Below are 18357 nucleotides of genomic sequence, written 5' to 3'. Positions count from 1 at the left end.
AAACTCGAATGAAAGTCAGGTTTTTAAGACGTTTTTCTGATGATGGATGAGCTCAGAATTGTATTTCTGAGCATTTATTTATTCAATGCATTGTGAATCAGGAGCAAGCGTGAACCAGATCACATGTGTGACGCAGAAAACACACTAGCTCACTATAAGAAGATGTTGATTTGGGGGAAAAAATGTCTGAATTATAATGAAATGACCACTGAGAGCGCTTTAAAAATAGATCTAAAGATGACTGGAGTGGGACTCTAAAATATCTTATTGGTGTTTTATTTTCCATTGTATGTCAGCAGTAAAGACCTTTTATGACTAACATCCCTAAAAAGCCGACAGAAGAAATCGAATATTTCAAATGTGGTCTGTTTGTTTGTGTCTTGCAGATGGTTGAGGGTCTTCTGCAGATCTGCTTCTACACCTTCGTGAATAAAACCCTCAGTGTGGAATTCCCAGACATGCTGGCGGAGATCATCACCAGCCAGATACCAAAATTCAAGGACGGCGGCGTGAAAGCTCTGCTGTTTCACCAGAAGGGACTGCCTTAAACTGTGAAGCAATGCCTTAAGCCCGCCCCCGCCCCGCCCACGCACCTCCCTGGGGTCCCGCCCCCTTACCCCCTCCCCCTGTTGGCTGACCCTGCCTCCCTCCACGCTCTGGTCCAGCTCTCTGGGCTCCTGTCGGAAGTCTCCGGATCTCCAGGCCTGTAGCTCGTCCTCTCAGCTAGCCAAGAAAAAAAAGGAAAACGGGCTGAAGGTCTTTTTGAATATTTTCTTTTTTCAGCGCTTCAATCATATATTTGGTGTTTTCTTTTCGTCTGTCGGCCTCCTCCTCTCCCCGCCTCCAGAGTTTAGCCTGTTTGCACGGAGAAACCGCTTTCCCTCCCACAAGCTCAACGCTCCCACTTTACCGATCTCGAGGCTCATCAAGCTGAGTGGTGGTGGCCCCCACCTGCGCAGCCTCACCTGCGCAGCCAGACCGAGTCTTCACCTGCGCAGCCAGACCGAGTCTTCACCTGCGCTGGGGTTCCAGGAGACTAAAAAGTGCAGCGGTGATGTGAAGGAATGAAAGAGCTGAACGTTTTTTGCTTTTGGACTCGGACGGTAGAAGTGTTCAAACCGGCTTCATTTGGAATATTCTGTATTTATTCATCGTAAGCAGACGGCCACACGCTCAGCCAACTGTTTACAGGATGCATCTGAGGGAAAACCAGTGCCTTTAGTTCTGCAGCTAGCCGACTCTCTTCTGCACAAGTCCCATGTTTAGTTTTCCCTGACGCTGACATTTCGGTGTTGTGTGTGTAAGGATGACGGCCTTTTGAGTGGAGAAGAAAGTTCAGCAAAATCACAAGTCGACTCAGCGAGGTGTGCGATTCTGCTCCCTTTAAGTGGGAGGTTGCCACCAGATTCATGTGAAAGAACATAATTCTGCTTTGTTGGGGTAAATTGAGGGTCAGCTGACTTAAATATTGGGATTTGGTCGATTAAATAACTCTAAATAAACAAAGGTAAAATATTGTACAGCTGAAATGAATGGAGTCAGACGTGAAATGTGATTTTGTTTTGTTTTTTTCTGAGTGAAGACACTCCCTGTTCCCTCCTCAGGAAGCTCTGCAGACCAGAGCTGTTCAGCCAAACCGGTCCAGCAGTGAAAACCCAGTTTAACCCCGTACGTAACCCCGTCATGCCCCGCCGAGAAGGAAGAGGAATTTTGAACATGAAAGCGCCCTTTAATTAGCTGCATTTACTTATGAGGTACCTGAAAAGGTAGCATGTCCAGGCTGTCTTAGTTCATCTAAGATGCATGTGAGGTTGGACTAGTGTCCAGTCCAAATGACTCAAGAATCAAAGCTCAGGTCAGGAGTGATTACCTCGACTACAAGTGTCTCATTAGTGCCAAATAAGGCAGGTGTTTACTTTATTTTCCCTTATCCCCCTGGAAATATTTAGGAGTTGCAATTTGGCTTTAATGTCTTTTTTTTTCCTCCGAACGTCTCAGATCCAATAATAATCTTTCATTCTGCTGAGGTTTGGCAGCATTTTGTATATTTGTAATGTGAATAAACGCTCACACCAGCTTATGCCATGGCCAAAACGGCACGTGTCAGCCGTTCAGCCCCTCCCTTCCCGCCGCTTCTGAGGTCTTCAGAAAAAATACAAAAATAAGCCGCTGTATTGATTTTTTTAGCTCTTTGCTCTGCAGCACTTATTACTCTTGACAGCCATTTGACAAACCAGGTAGCAGGTTGCCATAGAGACCGGACATCATTTGTATTTTACTTGGAGCTAACAGCACAGCGAACTCTAAATGCATCAAGCTGCCATTCAATTAAGAGCCATGGTTTTTTCTTAAATCCGCCAATCGTGCTGAAGGGTCGTGACTCACTGCAAGGCCTTTTTGGGCTGACTTGACCCTGACGCTGCTCTTTCATTTTTCCAGAGAAAGTTGAGCTAAGACCTAGTTTTGGTGACTCCCACCCAGTATTACATGTTCTCTCCAAGCGGCGGTGCTTCAGAAAACCAGCTTTAAATGTGTAGATGTACCCGTGTCCCGGCTCATTTCCACATGGCTGATGGTGTACATAGCATATCCTGTGCAATGCAAGCAGTGTATTACAAAAGAACAGCAACATATTTTTACATGAATCTATGTATACTCGGCTTTTTCTCTTCATGTTTAACTAAAGGCCTTGTGAAAGGGAGACAGAGAGCCATAGACATTTGAAATAAAAAGGTTTGAAATCAGGAAATAGACTAACTTCAGTGCTTTTGGAAATGACGATGTAAAAAAAACAAAACTATTTTCTGTGATTCTGAATACATCCGCTTTGATATGACTAATCATTTTTGTACATTGAACGAGTCGAGTTTCTTCTTTTTCTTTCTGTTTGTTGTGTTTGATAAAGGTAGACGTGCTGAATACATTAGGAAGTGTTAACCATGTTTGTCTCGTGAAACTTAATGTTAATGCTAAGAGTCAGTACACGAATGCTCACTGTGTTTGTGAGGAGGGAGGGATGGAAGGACTGGAGGAGATGGACGTTTCTTTCTTTTTTTTCTTTCTTTTTTTGCATTATACAAGAGTGACCAAAGCAGATGAGATGAAAATGTTTAAAAAAAAAAAAACAACAAAAAAAATAGTAATCACGCAGTTACATTTTGTATAGCACTTCTGGTATGCTTTCAAATGTGTCTTTTGTAAAAGGTCTTAGCTTTGGATCCCATGTATATTGCTGTCAGGATTTACTGGTCACTTTAAAAAGAATAAAACCGAGAGAAAAAAAGAAGAAAAAAAGCAGAAAATCAACTGAATCTGTGTGAAATAAATCTTATGATGAAATTGCACTACCCTCACATTAGTCTGTTTTGTATCCAATAAATGCAAATATCTTCAAGTTAAGGGGAAATTAAGTTTCTCTATATGTTGATGGCTTTCTCTGACGTCTGTTTACAGTTAAGTAGATGTCATCTAATGTAAGAAAAAAATACAGTCTATAAATGATGAGATTCTTAAAAAACTAGTTTCAATTTACACCTTTTCTGTAGTCTGCGCCGCTCTCTTCACCTGTTTGATTGTCAGCTTCAGTGATCGGTGTGTTCTTCGACATCAGCTGGAGCTTTGTGTTGGACGGTGTTTATCACTGGTTTAAAGCAGAGGTTCAAAAGAAAAACTAACAATTCTTTTTTTTTTTAGTTGAAACATCTTCCACAATAAAGTTTCCTGGTGTTCAACACTGCCCTTCAGTGGTTTCCTTTTTCTGTAACCCTTGTGCTATCCTAGGCACTTTAACATTGGGAGTTGGGTCATCTAGACCCACTAGACAGTGCTGTGAACCTTTTTTCTTCAATAATTTGTGATCTTCACTGGTGTCCATGGATTACATGAAATCTTTCCACCTTTATCCACCTTTGTCATGGTAGGGAGAACACGTCAATGCAAATTATTTTTTCTATAAACCATCCAAATTTACATTTTTACAATTCAGTGGATTCAGAAACAGTCTTCGTAAAATGATCCTATTTATTAGGTTTTTACTACAGGAAATCAGTGACACCATACTTGCTGTGCATCCCTTGTGCTATCCTAGGCACTGTAACTGTGGGAGTTGGGTCATCTAACCCTTGTGCTATCTTAGATGACCCCACCCTTACATTGACATGTTCTCCCTACCATGACAAAGGTGGGTAAAGGTGGAAAGATTTCATGTAATCCATGGACACCAGTGAAGATCACAAATCCTTGAAGAAAAAAGGTTCAGAGCACTGTCTAGTGGGTCTAGATGACCCCACTCCCAATGGTAAAGTGCCTAGGATAGCACAAGGGATAGACCCACTAGACAGTGCTCTGAACCTTTTTTCTTCAATGATTTGTGATCTTCACTGGTGTCCATGGATTACATGAAATCTTTCCACCTTTTTCATGGTAAGGATATTAAGTCAATGCTCATCTTGACCCCATAGGAAGGGTTAATACCCCTTAAGTTCAAAACACTGTCTAGTGGGTCTAGATGACCCAACTCCCAATGTCAAAGTGCGTAGGATAGAACAAGGGTTAAAGAAGCTGGATGTTTGCGACACACTTTTTCTGGGAGTTTAATGTCATATTCGATTTTTTTTCTGAAGGTTTTCTGCTCCTTTGGACACAGACCGGGTTCACTGGTCGATTCTGGGACCACACAGAACCCTGAAGAGAACAACCAATGCAACGGTAAAGCACACACAAAAACCTAACTAGGATTTGAACCAGGGCCCTCTCACTCCTGGGATGAGAGTGCTAACCACTACACCACTGTGCAGCCCTGCTTTTTCCTGGAACACAAATATTCAGAATCGCCTTTCTGAGACTAAAACAAACAGGATGGATGAAACTTCATTTACAGTCATCGATTTGTTGAGTTATTGCTTTCAATGTAACCTCTGGGAGCTCCTGGAGTCCACAGGTCAATAAAAACATCACAATGCAGCAGCGTCTCAGCTTTCATTCCGGTGGTCGACCATGTGGCCGTTTCCACCACCGCAAAAGCGTCAGCGTGTTCCCTTAAGCAGAGCCATGACCCGCTCCTGTGCTGGAAGCCATCAATTATACAATTAAGCCAGAAAGTTGGGATGGATTAGGAAAAAACCACACAAATCGGTGGAAATGTGATTAGCAAAAAACAAAAAAGGAATCCATAACTTTTATTTAGGTTAAAAAAAAAAAGAGGCGGAAACTTTCTGAGGATTCCCTTTAATTCTGCACAACCCGTCACCAAACATCTGCAGGAACATTTAAGGCTGTGGAGAGACTGGGAGTACAAAAAAAATCAGCCAACAAAGATAGACTTAAGTTAGTAAGCTAGAAATACAAAATATAAAATTTCATCATTAAAAAGAAATGTATACCTCATCAATTATTATTTATTTACATGTTCAATAAACACCTCAAACAGAAAACAGTCCAGGATTCCTCTATGAAAATAACAAACATAAGCTGAGATATGAACAAAGTAGTCTCCTTTCACATTGTTTTTATTTATTTATTTATTTATTTAGGCCCGCCCTTATTTAATATTTTTTATTGATATGCTAAAAAAAGATCAAAAAGGTTTTAACAATTTAATTTTTTTTCCTGTGCAGATCTTTGACTAAAAATGTTCACTACGTGGTTACAGACTGACGGCGTTCACCAAAGCAGATGTTTACGTGAAACATGGCAGACAGAAACCGCCTCTCTGGAGTTTTGTGCCACGGTGAATGAACGTTCACCGTCAACGGCAGCTTCACAAACGGGTTCAATGCCACCGACTGGATTCTGCTTCTGGGCTGCTCAGATCAAAGCCTCCAAACCTGAAAGTCAGCTGCTGTACATTGATGCAGCCAAGATGGGCTCCTGTACGTCACAGTAAAACGCAGCTTTCCTCGATGAACTTTCTTTTCTTTTCGGAGAGCTCAGCGGGGACAAACCGAGAAACCAGGAGCCCACTGCCCAGCCGTCCCAGACCGTCCCATCTCTGCATGAGGGTCCGGCTCAGCCAGGCTTAGTCTGGAATTGCTGAGCACCACAAGAAGCGCCTCCAAATCCAGCTGCACGCCCAAACTCTGGTGTTTCAGTTGTCCTGAAGAGAGGATTGGCTATGACTCCAAGGCCGAGGAGATGAACTAAGCAGTAGGAAGCTAGCTCCTCTTTATCCTGTTTCTGTGGGTTTTGCTAATAGAGAGAAGCGATGCTAAAGCGGCAGCAGTGCAGATCTGATTTAGACCAAAAAACCTTGAACCTCAGATAAAACGTCAAATTATTTGTACAATTACATCTCCCATAAAACGCCTCTTTTTTCCCCTCACACACAAAAATTCCCACATCATCTTCAGGATTGTTTTTTGGGAAAAACATCCCCAGAAATCCTACGATAGCTTTTCCTTCCCTCCCAGTGCAATTCAAAGTCTCCGTTCCATCACCTGCTCGGATTCGACTTCCCATTTTAGTCACACACAAAAAAAAATCCCTCCTTTTTAAAAACGAAACAACATTATCCAGTTTCATTCAGGTACAAATCTAACGTCCGGATGGGTTTTGGTCATTATAGGAATTCCACATAGTTTTCCGGGATCAGGCCTTTGCGACCGTCCAGCGTGCCCTCCAGCCAGCCGGGCTCCCTGGACGCGTGAACTTAAAAAAAAAAATGAACAAGAAATAACATGTCACAAAACAGAAAAATACTTTATTGACATATTGCATTTTAGGTAACTAAAGGGGGAACTTCAGTCTGGAAAAACATTTATGGTGCTAGTGGGAAGAAGGAACTTCCAAAAGGAAAACAAAATAGTTTCTTATAGTTTTTCACATGGAGGTGAACCCTGCAGCTGCCAGCAAAGAACTGGGCTTCTTAAAATTAACAAGTGGATTATTCCTCATTTCTGTACCTAAATAAATTCATTTTTAGAATAATTGAGTCAATTTAAAGAAGAGAAATCTTGAAAAATGTCCTTCAAATGTTCCTCCTGTGTATATCACGGTTCACCTTTTGTTCTGTTCACCCCAGGCATGAACTTGGGTTGTTTAAGGCAAGTTTAGTCCACAATGTTCACACGGGAGAAGCGTGGAGGCGGAGCTTCTTCTTCCTATGTTTGTCTACCGGCGCATTTCCGCCGCCTACAGTTGCTCATTCTAACGTCTCCACCAAATCTGAGTTCTCTAAATTCCAAACTGTGCAAAAATGAAAACATGAAGAGTTTCTTGTAGATTCTAGCACTGAAAAATAGCCATTTATAGATATTCTATGCACATGTGTACACCTGGACACGCTGCTATCTATGTTGTGACTGTGAGGCAGTTTGCAGTGATGTCAGTGATGAGGGGGGGCTGGAACGAAGGGAACGCTCCTCCTTTCTGGACTCCACTCAGACTTTATTCTTCCAAACTGATGTCAGGTTTCAACCTGGTTCCCCTTTCAAGCATTGAACGGGCATTTTGTGCGGACAGCTCAAAAACGATGGTTGAACCTTGCATGGCGATGCCTGAATGGGGGAGAGTTTGGAAGGCAGAAGCCTGAAATACGCCGCTGATTGATTGAACGTGTCGCTGAGTGGGGGCGGCGTGAACGGAGCTTTTCTGCCATTTTTTCTGCAGTATTGCAGGCTCAATGTGTTCTGCTTCTTGATTGGCTGTTTTCAATCAATCTCCTGTAGAGTTTACCAAATCTACATAAATCCTCCATCGCGATCAGATCTTTGGTATTATTATTAAATGATGGACTTTGAGCTTAAACTAGACAGAAAAGTGTGAGAATGTTCACGTCTGTTTAAGAAAAGTGTGTAAAGTTAGCAGTAAGGGGTTTCACAGCCTTAAAAGGACTTGGATTTCACCTTTTCCAGGTTATTTATAGAACGTCCCCCCCGTCATAAATAAGGGGACCCCCGTACAGTCATTGTGGAGAACAGTGTGAATCCAGATCAATTCAGACAAGCGGTGGGTTGAACTGCACTGGTCTCCCTGCAAGGACAGGCTGCGGCTGCAGTTGGAATGTCACGTTCCGGGCTGCCGATGAAAAGACTGCAGTGATCAGACACCACTCTGAGGATTACATGTACCCAGGGTCACAATTTGCCCCCGGGGGCTCAGATGACACGGCTTGGCATTACATAACTCTGTCTTCATGCGGCCAACCCCCTTTTTAGAGTCCGACTGTTTGTCAGAATAAATCCTTGCAATTACTGTTAGGCTGGGACGAGCGAGACATGAAATGTTCTGCAGAGGCGCTAACCTGAAGGTCTGGGGGGCTCAAGGTTCAGGCAGTTCATGTGTGACACAAATATGGGGAAGTAATTATGTTCAAGAAATGAAGTTCATTTCCAAGAAAGACATGAAGATCTTTGCTAAAATGACTGCATTTGGCTGCTTGTCAGCTCAGAATACTTTCAGTTGGCATTCATGCGCATTGCACAGCGGTTGCTCATGTCTGACAAAAATAGCTCCCCAACAAGAATCTGCTTGACTCTACAAGTCCCCGTTCTGGAGATACTGGGCTCAAAGCCAACTGGTGTGGACCTAGTCTTTGTTGATGTCTGACAAAAAAACGGCGCGCCGAAGGAAAAGCAGGTTTTAAAAGCAAACGCTTTCCCTGCACCGACCCACATTCCTTCATCCCAGGCGGTTCAGAGGCTGACTCACCGTTCAGAAAGACCGTCCCTGCAATGAAGGACAGCTCCGACTCGTGCTCTGCCTTGCAAGCGTAAAGCGCAATCGCCTTCCTGCCGGAAACGCTGGAAAGAAAGAGAGTGGGAGTGAGACATCCGAACACTTGGTTTTTCTGTGACGTCTACTTTTATGGACAGTTTGAACCAAGAACAACTCTACATGTTCATCTCAGATCACAGTAGTTTCAGGCTGTTCCTCATTTCCTCTGAAACCTTCAAACCACAGCAGTGAGCTCTTAATGTGAAAAGTCCCACTGCAGGTCAGCCAAAGATCATCCAACAGATGCGTCTTTACGCTTCTACCTAACTTTTGAAAATGGTGTGTTTTTGACACGGTCTTTTCTGATAATGGCAGACAGAAATAAATAAAACATTAAGCTTAAAATGACATTTCTGAGTGTTTCTTCATTCAAATGGTTGAAGAGAAGACAAAAAAAGGCTGTGATGTAGAAACAAGTTCCCGGCTCCGCTCCATTCTGATGCATCCGCTTGTAGATGTAGATCCTCGTCGGTTTCAGTTTTCCTCGCCCGAGCTGGAATCTGGCTCAGAACTGTCCGGCTTGATAGCTCCTATGTTGTCTGCCATTTTTGTTGCATCGCTAATATTAGGTTGGGTTTGTGAGAATGGATGTAAGCTAGCAGGAGAGCATGTAAACAGAGAGCTCTCAGTTCTGGGTGATGGGTAAGGGGGTGGGGGGCTGCTGCAGACCAACAGTCCCGCCCACATTTCCAATGAACTCCTGCCGCGCTGGAGAAGCTGTCCAAGAAAACGACACAGGTTTTTTGAATTTGGCTTCAAACGGCATGATTACAATCACCGTAAAAGACCGCCGGTAATAAATGAACTATAAAGATGATCCAAGAGGGTCTTTGAGGTCCAAACTGCTTGACCTTTGTAAATAAAAAAATCTGAAATGTTCCGTTGCTCCAGTAAGGCCTTTTTTTTTTTTTTTTGCCAGTTGGATTTCCTTTAAAGAGGAAAATCTGCATCCTGTGTGGCAAACGTGAGAAAACTGTGAGGTGGAGAGGAGTCAAGCTGAACTTTAAAAGGGCTACTTTCCAAAATAACAGCATGCCGCTCCAAAAGAATTCCTGCTATTGTTCTATATCTAGATGTGAAAACCCGTCTGAGGGTGGAGTCTGTTTTCACTTTCGCAAACGGATCCCGTGAGCACCGACCTGGCGGGAGAGGAGTCGCTGGAGGCGGAGGACACTGGATGTGGACTGGAAGGGGCGGAGAACATGGGCCAGGAGGGAGACCGCGGCGAGGCGGGACTGGGAGACGTGGTGCTGGTGGACACGTTCACAGAGACACTACGTCACACACACACAGAAAAAAAAAACACCCCACCACAAACCTCCAGGTGTTTGCTCTCACCTGGTGGGGATGCCTCCTCCACCTTTAGGATACAGTCTGAGAATAAACAACACGACCAATCAGTTCTTTTCAAATACATTTAGGATTTAGACGGCCACAAAATCACTAGACCTAAATTCAAGTTTTCATCATTTTTAAAAAGCATCGCAAAGCACAATAATCCAACATTTTATCAACATTTGATTTTGTTTAAATCAATTATTTATTCTTCACCTGAAGAATGCATTTCCCCATCTGTTTCTGTTTTTCTCAAGCAAATGAAAACACATTTTCTGGGTTTCATGACCAGAAATCATAATTTTATCAATAAAGTTCCACCTGTTTACAGTTTCAATCACTAGGTATGTAAAAATGTATTTTCATTACCAAAGAAATGTGTTTTGGGGCAGAAATTTGCTAAATAATTCCACAATTGCTTTTTATCAAAAAGATAATTGTAGCATTTTGGCAGTAATGCCCGGCGTTAGTCCTGAATACTAGTTGAGGTTTGTACTCAGACAACTGCACAACAGCTGATCCTGACTTTATAGAACCGGCACAACTGTTCAGAAATCAAATCCAATAAGAAGTTTTCCTGTCCGTTCACATCTCATCCTCACCATGCTTCTGCAAACATAATTAACATCCGACTAATCCCAGCTTTTGTTGTGAAATGTGCTTCCATGCGTTGCATAATGTGGATTATTTACACAAACGTCAGAAAAGTGGCAATCATCTTTTTCGCCGCAGCACGGATTCCTGCAACCGAGCTGCACTGGATCGTGGGATTGGAGCTAAAAACATGATGTTCTGCGTGTAATGAGGGTGTTGTTCATGGGCTTTGAAAGCTTTTGTACCAGCGAGGGGTCTATTATTGTCCCTCCGTTTGTCTGCATCATCAAGATTCAGAAGAGGCTGCTAGAAATAAGAGCAGACAGCTTCAGCAAATCAATTAGCCTTTAAAGCTGCTCTCCTCATAATGACTGAATTCTGTTGCAGAAATGCAGCTCAAAGTGAGACCCAAAAAAGCTGACTTTAATGATCCTGAAAGCTGGCTTTATGCCTGAGAGGATGGGGAATAAATGTGTCACTTTATGAGTTCAAACACAGTCAATTGAGTTTATTTTAAACCAATAAGGAAAAGAAGAGATTTAGCTTCCTCTATTGTGATGAAACAGTCAACTCAATCCAAAGTGGAAAACAAAACTCCCTCCAGATTTAATGCAGGAAATGTGTGTGTAATAATTCATCAGCTCCCAATCCAAAAACAAACTGCTTTTATGGAGACCAAATGCAGTCCAACCATATGCCCCATTTTTTTTACCAACTCTATTTAGTTTAGTTATTTTTGAACATTTCTACGGCTAAACACAAGAAGAAGAAAAAGGTCAAATTCTAAAATTTAAAATAGAAAACATTGACAGTTTTTTATAGTAATTCCATGTCAGCAACATTCCCCTTAGAAAAAAAAGGTCATGCAGGATTAATGTCAATGAAAAATGCATAACTTTAGAGGACTGGGCTATTTTAGAGAAATAGAAAAAAGATCTGTTTAAAAATCAGCCTGATGCTTGTCTGTTTAGTTTACAATGAATCTTTCACCAGAAAGACAATCGTTATTTTATTACTGAATGCAAGCAAAGCATAAATCTGTAACTCATCTAGTAATAACACCTTTCATTATTATTTTATGTGACTTTATGTTGAAAGTAAAACTTCATAATACATACAGTTGAACAGTAAAGTTTTGTATTTACTTAAACTGGTGCACTTTTGTGTTATTTTCTGAGATAATTCCTCTGATACTTTGAACCCGGACATAAGAAGTCCTGTAGGTAAAAAAAGGATAAATATCATTTGCTTGAGGGGGAGTTTGGGGCCTAAGGAGGCCCTGGCTCTAACCTTGCCCCCTCTGTGACGAGGATAAAGGCTGGCATTTCCATGTTGGTGACCTTTTATCATCTCAACCTTACACTGGGATATTTGATCACCCTTTGAGTACATTTTGCCCTCTAAAGGAGTGTTTTTTTTTCATTAAAGCAGTGACTTTTATAATATAACCTTCTGTAAATATTTTCAAGGTAAAGCCTTTTTTTTCTAATTTGACTTTTCTTTCAGTTTAGGTTTTTTTTTCTGGTCAAAGAAAATAAAGAGAGTTAAGGATGCTTAATAAAAATACTTTTTTTTTCTTGTTATGAGAGGTAACTCTCTCAGATTACAATTTATCAATATGCTTATCTTCTGCCTGCTCAATGTGGGACTAATTATGACGTTTAAATGACGTCTATCTTTATCTCTGCGCTTCTTTTCAGATTCACACTTCCTTCCAGACAGCAGTGGAAGTGTTGTGAGATTATTGTGGCTGAAATCTTCTGACAAATTACTCAGCAGCTACATTTCACTTTAAAAAAACATCCACTTTTCTCTTAGTGCTTGTAGTTTTTGTTGTTGTTGCTTTTTCTAGTCCTAAAACACAAGATCCATAAATAATGAACTCTTCAGATTTAACTGGAAGCTACACACAAACTGAAAGGTCTTCCAACCTGCTGTCATTTCAGACGTGAGTTACGGCTGACTGTCCGTTTAGGAGTCTGTAATGTGGCTCAGAGAGCGAACAGAGGGAAACGTGCTTTTCGTCATTTACTGCACTGTTGAATATGAATGGCTCCATGGTGTTTGCACAACACCTCCATGTGGGCGCCGACCTTTTGTGAGCACTACCTGTCTCACTAAATGAACATTTTATGATCTTACAGAAAAGCCTTTTCTGTCAAATGCCACTTTAAAACAGCGATCCGTTATTTAAGTTTCAGTTAAAAACCAAATTTAATGAAAAAAAATCTCATTTTAAATAGAAAACCTAACATTTAAGCATTCAAAAACATTAACTTTGAAAAAATACTGAGTGAAAAATGATTTAAAGCTGTAGCAAATAGATAAATGTTTATCCCACAGTATTCAAGGAGGAAAATTCTTCCAAACTGATGTAAGGTTTTATCGACTGTTATGGAAACTGTTTGAAGCTTTTATAAAGCAGAAGACAGGTGCCACCAAAAAAGAAGCAAACATTTACATTCTTTTCCCCCACAGAGATACATATCGACCAAAGCCTTTTGTTACCTTAATGTTTATCTTTATTAAAGCTCATTTCACAACCCTGCCATTATCTGTTGTGACTGAAGGGAATCTAAACAAATGAGTCAACGGCATCAGTTTACAGACATACAGACTCTTTAAAAGGCAGCCGTCATTCCATTCTGGGTCAAAACCAAACATAGTGACTTTTAAACTTGACTTTATCCCTTCTGTTTGTTTTAAATCAAGAAGATCCTGAAAGAACAGCATCTTATTTGGTCCTAAACTTGATCAAGACAAGTTCAGGAGGGCTGAAATCTGTCCTCTAGAGTCAGGAATTTTTAATGTAATTTCAGGTATTAAGCAAAATAAAAAAAAAAAAGAAATGTTTATTGATGTTTTTGCAGACATGAAATACATGTGAAATAAAAATCAGCACCTGTGTTGGTGGGACTAAACAAAACATCTAAATATCTCTTTTTAGGTAAAAACAACCAAACTTTTTTGACATTCTCTAAAAACAGTAAGATGATGCGTCTAAAGCAGTGTTTTTCAACCTTTTTTGAGCCACGGCACACTTTATCCTTGACAAATATCCCGCGGCACACCAGCATCCAAAAAAAAAAGAAGGAGATTTTTTTTTAAAAGGAGATTATTTTTTTAAAAGATGTAATAAAAGTTAAGTTAGAAGATTTAAAAACTGTTTGATGTGTGTTCGTTGTGGTTTCAAGACATTTAAAAAGGACGACTTATTGTGCACTGAGACGCTGTCACTTTAACCCAATGCATCATGGGAGATGTAGTGTAAACAGCCGCCGAACGCAGACAGACTTGTTTCTCTGAGTTTCATTGTTTTGTTCACTTGATCCACAGTCTGATACCGGATTCTGTGGAAAGCTACACCGCTAAAGACGAGCTTTTTGTTAGAACTGAAGAGAGTTTACGAGCAGAATCTGAACAAGGAAGTGTAGACTTGAACCACTTCTGATTGGTCAGACTGATGACATGTGATTAAACCTCCAAGAATGATTGGTGGAGACAGTTAAAGGGGCGGGACTTTTCAGAAAACAGCTGTAGTTGCGGCTAAATCGCGGTATCGTCATTCTTATCAAAATGTCTTTAATAGAATCAAATAAAGACAAAGAAAAAAGTATTTTATGATCTTTCATATTCCTAACTTCTCAGTGTTTTATCAGGGTTTGTTTGGATGAACACAGAGCGGATATCCTGGAGATGGAAAATGTTTTTAGATCAGTTAATGAGGCCAATTTCCCACTGGCTGAAAAACACTGCTCTAAACAACCACTACTAACATGATCCAACAGAGCAGAACTCACAGCGAGCTGGGTCGGGTCTGCCGGCTGTCCGGCTCGCCGTCATTACTGGTCAGGCTGTGTCTTGGGGTGTGACTGTGGCTGCCGCCGCCGCCGACGCCGCTGCTGCTGCTGCTACTGCTGCAGTTGTTGCAGTTGGTGGAGTTCTGCACGTCAGCAACACTATTCCTCTTTTCACCTGCAGATTCAAAGAAATGTTTACAACCCCCCCCCTCATCCTAAAAATGTGTGTAAATCCCCCCAAAACTCCAACATTTAGTTTGAACAAAAGAATAAGAGGTGGGAAGCGTTCAACACAACGCTGTGTTCATACCTTTCTGGGAGTGTGTTGGTGTGTGAAACAGAGTGAGAGGTCTTTCGCTGCAGGATGGCGCTTTACTCTCTGTGCTTCTTCTTCTAGACTGGTTAGACGGCATGTTGTTTGGACCGTCTGCAGAATTTGGGACGTCCTGGAATATCTGAGTGAACAAAAACACTTCAACTAAATCCCAGGAAGAGAGAAATAATGGAGGAGATTTTAAGATATATGTGGAACATCTCTTTACACTTAACGGATGTTTGATTTTTTCACTTAAACACCCAATGCAATCATTTCTTTGATCTACTGTAAAAGCCTTCTCAGTGGTATTTTAATTGTGATTATGCAGTTTTTAGCCGAAATGATAAAACCTGTGTCGTTTTCTAGGACATACTTTCTGCAGAGCGGCAGGAGTTCATTAGAAATTCGCCTCTTGAGCTGTGGGTGGAAATAATGGCAATGAGCAATCCCGCCCCACTTCCCCTCTTGTTGCTGAGCTCTCTGTTTATGTGCTCTCCCTCTAGCTTACAGCCCCAACCTATCATTGCGACAAAAATGGTGAGCAATACTGGAGCTATCCAGCCGTACAGTTTTGAGCCAGATGCCAGCTCGAATAAGGAAAACAAAGACTTCATTTGCAAGTTGATGCATCAGAATGGAGCAAAGCAGGGAGGTTGCCACTCGCCCAGCGTATTTCTATCACCAAGATGCCTTTTCTTTTTTCTGGTCTTCTCCTGATTCTCAACAATTTCAGTTAAGAAATACTCAGAAATGCACTTTTAAGTTTCTAAATATAGATGTTCTGAATAATCAGAAAAACGCTGCAGGAACACATCAAAAACATCAAAAACACCATTTTCATCAGAAAATGGGTCTTTAAACTAACAAATACATAAAGTTTGTTTGATTAAAATAAAAACTCTATTTCACTAGGCATAAAAAGTCATGAAAATGCTAAAACTGACTTAAAAATTGATTTGATTTATTTTTCTAATTTTTTTTTTGGTTTTCTGGATTCCACCTGCTTTTTCTTTGCTTTATGAACGATAAAAAAATTAAAATTCGCATTTTAAAGCTGTAAAAAGCACAACAGCGTCATAAAAACACTCAAATGAGAGGATCTGAGGACTGCAAAAAGCAACATTCACGTGCGTCATCCTCTCAGCACTTACTTCATCTGCTAATGTGTAAATCTATGCATGAGCAGAACACTGGTCTGACACATGTGTCTGCATGTTTATTCCACCCACAGACTGAAATGTGCACAACACCAGGGTCTCATGCAGACAACTGTTGCCATGGTGACATCTGTAAGCAGCTTGGCCTTTCCCTAAGCCGCTTATATCTAAAGGGAAAAGTGGCTTTGGAATGTATATCTAGTATATTCTGCTAATGTCTTCATCTATAAATGGGCTGCATGCATTTACTATAGTTTGATGTGCAATCACTCAAGAGTTAATCTCTACAGAAAAGTCAAAGGGTTTGCTTAATCTTCAGCCAGGCTGCAGCGTCCGCCCACCGCTTGTCGCCCCGCTTCTCACCCTCTCGTGGTGCTCTATGAGGATTTCCACGACAATGTTCTGAAACTTGATGTCCATGATGGCGGCCACCGTCTCCTCCTGGGGGCGGAGCAGTGTCGGCCCAAAAACCACGCCCAGGTTGGCGATGGTCATCAGGTTCTGATGGTGGTGACTGGCCACACTATGGAGAGCCAAATAAAAACACGTTTTCATGAAAGCATTTCTGAACCCACTCATTTATCGAAAAGGGATGAAGCGTTTTCACTGATAGCTTTTAAAGCGGACGGATAGCCTTTAAAAAATAAAAGCTTCTGTAAACGCGTTTCAGGCTTTTGCACTCACTCGTTCACTCGTCTCTACACATGTTTCTACCACAGTTTGTGCAAAACATGCGCAGTGAACGTTAAACCAGGTTGAGCTTTGATGAATCACAGACTCATGATTATAAGGGTTGATCTCCCTTATAATTTACAGAAGTGCCAACCGTTTGAAAATTGATCATGGAGGAAAACATTCATATTGACATAAATAATTGCAGTTTTTGTCCGAGTGGAATTTTATGACACCAGGGGCCTCATTTATAAACGTTGCGTACGCACAAAAGAAGGCGTACGCCACTCTCTACGCAATAGTTGAGATTTATAAAAAGCAAACTTGACGGGAAAATGTGCGGTCCTTCACGCAAGCTCTGACCCAGGCGTCCGCACAAAAACGGGTGAAATGAGAAACGGCGACACCGTCGGCAGATGGAAGAAACACGTGAAAGTGAAAATGACAATACTGCCTCTCATAAATTACATGAAGACTTCACAAAGCAAGTCTTACAATTAACAGCCTACATGAACACCCGTTTGATCGATCAGCAGTGAAACAAATAAAAAAAAATCAAACGAAAATTACAACAGAAATTCAAATGAACACATATTTGGAAAAAGAAAAGTCCGGTCCCCCCGGCGCATGCCCCCCCCCCCCCCCCCCCCCCCCCCCCCCCCCCCCCCCCGATGGAGCGCTGTAGCCGTTTGCCGCTCACGTGCCTTTTCGGCATTAGTAATGCCCACACTGTGCCCTCCAAACAACACTTTTCTCCTCTTTTCCAACTCGCCAACAATAACTTCTACTTCACATTGAGTGAAGATACATTTTTTTGATTTCCTCTCTGTGTTTGCCATGATTTAGCAAGCCATGAATATCAATTTGTGGGCGTTTCACGGACTATTTATGGACAAATATGGGCGTGTCATGAAGCCGCAAAAAGCTGCGCTGCATTTAGAATCGGTTGTGATTTATTAAGGGAAAGATGCGTAGGATGTGCGTGCGCACGGTTTTATAAATCCGAATATTTCTTTGCGTACGCACGTCCTATGTTTCATCCGTACGCCACTTCTGACGCAAATCCTACGCAAAGTTTTATAAATGAGGCCCCAGGTCTTTCCTATATCGGATCAGAGCGGTGAAAGAAAAAGGCTGGAGTGAGACTCGTGAGATTTGCAACCACTTAAACGTTTCGCACCAGCCCCTTCCAAATGTAGGTGGCGAACATAAGGCTAGTAACCAGTAGCAAAAGAACAAAAAGAAGTGGCTCCTCCCTGCTTTCAGACCAGTAATTACACTTTTTAGAATGAATCAGTAACTATGCTGAACCTACCAGTAAATAATTTGTTGTGCTGCAGAGACAGAACTAAACCCCTTCATCTATGAGATGGTGATAACGGCCACCTGGACGTGTAATCCATACACCCAGGTAAATATGCGTGACCTCCTGTGTGCTGCAGTGTGCTGCTGGTGTGTAGAGTAAATATTGCTTCCAGCGTCTTTATCACGGTTTGAATCGTGCTGCTGCTTGAGAAGAGCCCGATAAAGCCACAGAGCTTAGATGCAGGTTTAGACTGAATACAGAATACCTCTCCAAGGATTTTCATCAATAATTCCACAAAAGCCAACGGGGCGGGGCTCTGCTTCTCTTTGCCTTTGAGCTCCAAAAATCCTTCAATCTAACACAGACCAACGTAGAGCTGTATGCTCAATGTATGGAATATGGAATGTCAAAATGTTCTTCTTTGAAGGACAAACAGAGATATAAGGGAGGCGTCAGTAGACATTA

General features: G+C 41.6%; 2 protein-coding genes across 10 annotated transcripts in view; one reads left to right on the top strand and one right to left on the bottom strand.

Moving 5' to 3' along the window:
* Positions 1 to 3344, top strand: part of nr3c1 (nuclear receptor subfamily 3 group C member 1) — a 53593-nt gene extending 50249 nt beyond the window's left edge. For 4 of the 6 annotated variants that reach the window (XM_023962107.1, XM_023962106.1, XM_023962104.1 and 1 more), the window contains one exon: positions 387 to 3344. In XM_023962107.1, the coding sequence (XP_023817875.1) occupies positions 387 to 548 (162 nt within the window). In that variant the 3' untranslated portion in view covers positions 549 to 3344. 6 annotated transcript variants of the gene reach the window in all.
* Positions 3345 to 5210: 1866 nt separating this feature from the next.
* The window catches only part of arhgap26 (Rho GTPase activating protein 26), a 71788-nt gene continuing 58641 nt past the window's right edge, over positions 5211 to 18357 (bottom strand). For 2 of the 4 annotated variants that reach the window (XM_023962160.1, XM_023962162.1), the window contains 7 exons: positions 16278 to 16437; positions 14752 to 14896; positions 14442 to 14616; positions 10051 to 10086; positions 9852 to 9962; positions 8647 to 8738; positions 5211 to 6645 (listed from right to left, as the gene is read on the bottom strand). In XM_023962160.1, the coding sequence (XP_023817928.1) occupies positions 6557 to 6645; positions 8647 to 8738; positions 9852 to 9962; positions 10051 to 10086; positions 14442 to 14616; positions 14752 to 14896; positions 16278 to 16437 (808 nt within the window). In that variant the 3' untranslated portion in view covers positions 5211 to 6556. The remainder of the gene's footprint in view (positions 6646 to 8646; positions 8739 to 9851; positions 9963 to 10050; positions 10087 to 14441; positions 14617 to 14751; positions 14897 to 16277; positions 16438 to 18357) is intronic. The other 2 variants (XM_023962161.1, XM_023962163.1) reach the window with 2 other exon arrangements.

Source organism: Oryzias latipes, chromosome 14 (genome assembly GCF_002234675.1).
Source record: "Oryzias latipes chromosome 14, ASM223467v1".
In the NCBI taxonomy this organism is placed as follows: Eukaryota; Metazoa; Chordata; class Actinopteri; order Beloniformes; family Adrianichthyidae; genus Oryzias; species Oryzias latipes.
The sequence above is the reverse complement of the archived record's forward strand: the minus strand, read 5'-3'. Positions and strand labels throughout refer to the sequence as shown.